The sequence below is a fragment of the Martes martes genome (genome assembly GCF_963455335.1).
Source record: "Martes martes genome assembly, chromosome: 15".
In the NCBI taxonomy this organism is placed as follows: Eukaryota; Metazoa; Chordata; class Mammalia; order Carnivora; family Mustelidae; genus Martes; species Martes martes.
In genome coordinates, this window is record NC_137903.1 from 27120451 (window position 1) to 27124239 (window position 3789).

The 3789-nt window shown below is 59.4% G+C and overlaps 1 protein-coding gene across 2 annotated transcripts; it reads left to right on the forward strand.

The window, feature by feature from the left end:
• Window positions 1-339: 339 nt before the first annotated feature.
• MYOG (myogenin) lies at window positions 340-3234 on the forward strand. 2 transcript variants are annotated; one of them, XR_013968032.1, is made up of 4 exons: window positions 348-881; window positions 1643-1724; window positions 2326-2544; window positions 2588-3234. XR_013968032.1 is itself a non-coding variant. In XM_080824625.1 (3 exons), the coding sequence occupies exons 1-3, from the start codon at window positions 348-350 to the stop codon at window positions 2445-2447; spliced, it is 738 nt and encodes a 245-aa protein (XP_080680751.1). In that variant the 5' UTR covers window positions 340-347; the 3' UTR covers window positions 2448-3234. The 2 variants fall into 2 exon arrangements, 1 of the variants encoding a protein (XP_080680751.1); XM_080824625.1 differs by having other exon boundaries at window positions 340-881; window positions 2326-3234.
• Window positions 3235-3789: the final 555 nt, after the last annotated feature.

The window sequence follows — 3789 nt, forward strand, 5'->3', positions numbered from 1 at the left end:
TTTTCCGGGACTAGCAAGGAGAAACCAGGCAGGCCGCCCAGCTAGGAGTAATTGAAAGGAGCAGATGAGAGGAGAATGTGTGTCCTCCCCCACCTCCCCTGCCCCACAGGGGCTGCTGAGAAATGAAAACTAATCAAATTACACCGACAGCCTCCCTCCCCGTGCACAGGAGCCGGCCCAGGCTGGGGCAGGAGGCTGGGTGGGGTGGGGCTGCGGGGAGAGGGAAGGGGAGTCGCATCTAATCCACTGTAAACGTCTTGATGTGCAGCAACAGCTTAGGGGGGGCTCAGGTTTCCGTGGCGTTGGCTATATTTATCTCTGGTTCCATGCCAGCGGGGAGGGTTTAAATGGCACCCAGCAGTTGGCGTGAGGGGCTGCAGGAGCTTGGGGAACGAGTCTTTTCCGACCCCATGGAGCTGTATGAGACCTCCCCCTACTTCTACCAGGAACCCCACTTCTATGACGGGGAGAACTACCTGCCCGTCCACCTCCAGGCCTTCGAGCCGCCGGGCTACGAGCGGGCAGAGCTCAGCCTGAGCCCCGAGGCGCGAGGGCCCCTCGAGGACAAGGGGCTGGGGTCCCCCGAGCACTGCCTGGGCCAGTGCCTGCCGTGGGCGTGCAAGGTGTGTAAGAGGAAGTCGGTGTCCGTGGACCGGCGGCGCGCGGCCACGCTGAGGGAGAAGCGCAGGCTAAAGAAGGTGAACGAGGCGTTCGAGGCTCTAAAGAGGAGCACCTTGCCCAACCCCAGCCAGCGGCTGCCCAAGGTGGAGATCCTGCGCAGCGCCATCCAGTACATCGAGCGCCTGCAGGCCCTGCTCAGCTCCCTCCACCAGGAAGAGCGGGACCTCCGCTACCGGGCCAGCGGCGGGCCCCAGCCAGGAGTAAGTGGCTGTCCCACCCTGGCTGCCCCGGGGGAAGGGGGGCATGGGAGACCCTGGACAGCCTCGTGACCCTTAGGGGGGTGCTCGGTCAGAGGGTAGGAGCAGATGACAGGTGGGATCTTATGGGCCCACGAGACCCCCCTCCTTCGTCAGAACTGGGCTGTCCAACTGACCTCTGGTGTCCCTTTGTCCTTTCCAGTCAGGCTAAAGGCAGTGGGTAGAAGCAGATGTGGAGGGGGGTGGCAGAGGACTGAAGAAGGGGATCCGAGAGCAAGTCCAGAGTCAGCCTGGGTGGGAGCAAGGGTTCATCCCAGTGCCTGGGGTTGGGGTCTGAAAGGCACGGCCGGGGGCCACTTTGCACCCCCACCCCACGCCATCCTGGGTATGTGGCTGAGCGGAGAGAACAACTACCCAGTGTCTCTCCCAGAGCCCCAGCCAACCCGCACCTGCTTCCTCCATCCTTATCCTAGGGTCAGGAAAACCTGGGACCCCTTTAGGCTGGGTGTCCTCTGAGGATGGACTCACCACCCAGGATGGAGGACAGGAAAGGCCTGGAAGCAGGGGCTCTGCGGTCAGGCAGGAGCATGAAAGTTGCTGCCTGTGAAGATCCTGAGGCTGGGGGCTGCCCTGGGCTGGAGGGTTGCAGCCTGTGGCCCACTGTGCAACCCCACAATGGGAGCTTTCGCCCCGTGGAACTGGACAGAAAGACATCACCAAAAATGGCTCGTGCTCTGACCTTGGGCCTTCACCCTGTCTTGCAGGTGCCCAGCGAATGCAGCTCCCACAGCGCCTCCTGCAGTCCAGAGTGGGGCAGCACCTTGGAGTTTGGCCCCAACACAGGGGGTAAGTGAGACCCTCAAAACCTCGGCTCAACCCCATCAGCCTGTCTCTAGGCCCAGTTGTCTGTTCCAGTCCTCTTCCCTTGGTATCTCCAGGGAACGGCTGAACCCAGGGTCCCAAACGGAGGGCCAGAAGGCCCTAGGTCTCCTTGAGATCTTGACCAGCTAAGGACCGGTCTAGGCCTCCTGCAGCTCCCCACCCCATGCCTGGGGCCTGACCTGCTCCATGGAGAGGAGAATGTCCCTGCCCCAGGGGTCCCTGGGAATCGCTGAGTCAGTCCCGCACAACGGGGCCGGCAAAAGGCAGTTCCAGCCTCCCTGGAGACGCTGTCCCGGCCCCACCACAGAGTAGCTGCTTTCAAATTCTAACCCAAGTAGAGGAGTTCAGAGAGGAGGCATATGTGTTCAGTGTACACACAGACAGATACACATGTGCGCACGCGTGGAGCGCTGGGAAAGGCATGGGCTGGGGAGTAGGATTCTTGAGTTCTGCTCACGCATCTGTCTGGGAAAACCTGCTCCACCCCCAAAGAGCTCATTCCCTGTCCTGAATCTCGACACCCCCTTCACCACCCAGGTAACATCCTCCCTGCTTCTCCGTACAGATCACTTGCTCACCGCAGATCCTGCCGACGCCCACAACCTGCACTCGCTCACCTCCATTGTGGACAGCATCACGGTGGAAGACGTCTCTGTGGCCTTCCCGGATGAAACCATGCCTAACTGAGACCGTCTGCCAGGCCGGGTGTCCGTGGGAGCCCCCACGCTGGCCACAGATGCCACCGCTCCCGCAGCACGGGCTTCCTAAGCCAGGCTGTCCTGATGCCAGAAAGCCAGCCCCGGGGCTGCCAAATGCCAGAATGCCAGCCCCGGGGCTGCCAAATGCCAGAATGTCCCCTTCCTCATCCATATAAGGTTAACTCACCACCCAGAGAGGGAACGGCTACTCTCATGTAGCTGACTCCCTACAGCAAGGAGCATCCTGTTTCCGGGGAGATGAAGCAGGGGACCAGAGTGCCCCTCGTGTGTGCCCCATCTAAGGGGGCAAACTCAGGAGTTTCCCTTTGTTCATAATGCAGCCAATTCCACCCCCTTGAGAAAAGCGGTTTGAGAGCCGGAGACAGTGTCCTGGCCAGGACGAGCTGTGTGCATCTCCTGTTCTTGTCTCTTCCCAATGCCAGTGGCTGGGCTGGGCCTGCCCTGAATCGAGAGAGAAGAAAGGGAGAGGAACAACCCTCTGTTCCCAAGTCCCTGGGGGGCCAAGCTTTTGCAGTGAATACTGGGAACCTTCCAGTGGTTTTATGTTTTGTGTTGTTTGTAAAGCTGCCATCTGACCAAGGTCTCCTGTGCACGAGCTGCCAGGGACAGGCAGGGAGGGGGGCAGGGGCTCTTGGGGTGATTTCTTTTCTTAACTAAGCATTGTGTGGTTTTGACCTTGTTTTGTATTTTTTTTTTTTTTTTTGCTAACTTATTTGGATTTCTTTTTTAAAAAATGAATAAAGACTGGGTGCTAGAAGAGCGTCTGTGATGATGGGGGCGTGCCCGCCGCTCCTGCCCCTCCCCCTCTTAGGTGCCTCCTAAAGACTGGATTTAGTGGGGCTTCAAAAGCAGCTGAGGCAACTGTCTTGCTGTGGTCACCAAGTCCCGGGAGCTCTGCTCTTGTTACCCCCATGAAGGAAGCTGGGTGTGGTGCACCGGCTGGGCAAAGACCAGATCCACAAACCCCTCAAGGCCTGAAGGAAAGCCTGGCCCGCGTTCTGTGGCGCGCTTCCTTATTCCTGGACACTGCAACAGTCTATGTGCTCCGTCTTCAAGCCCAGGGGGGCCCGTCCCTTCCAACTAATGACCATGCTCTATGCCCAGCGCTCATCCCACAGCCAGCAGGCAGGGTTGTAGAGGGGGAATTTGTGGGTTTCCCCTCCTTAATCCCTGCCTCCTCTCTGGTGTGACATTACCAGGAGCCCTGCAGGAAAGTGGGAGGTGAATAAATCAGCCAGATGTAGGTCAGACACTGTCACTTCCCTGCAGGCCAACCAGCGTGTCCCCTCACCACACCCTTCCATCCCTCC

Coding starts and splice junctions, on each gene's coding strand:
- MYOG (XM_080824625.1), top strand. CDS start 348: ATGGCACCCAGCAGTTGGCGTGAGGGGCTGCAGGAGCTTGGGGAACGA. Junction 882..1,642: donor GCGGCGGGCCCCAGCCAGGA/GTAAGTGGCTGT, acceptor CCTGTCTTGCAG/GTGCCCAGCGAATGCAGCTC. Junction 1,725..2,325: donor GTTTGGCCCCAACACAGGGG/GTAAGTGAGACC, acceptor TTCTCCGTACAG/ATCACTTGCTCACCGCAGAT.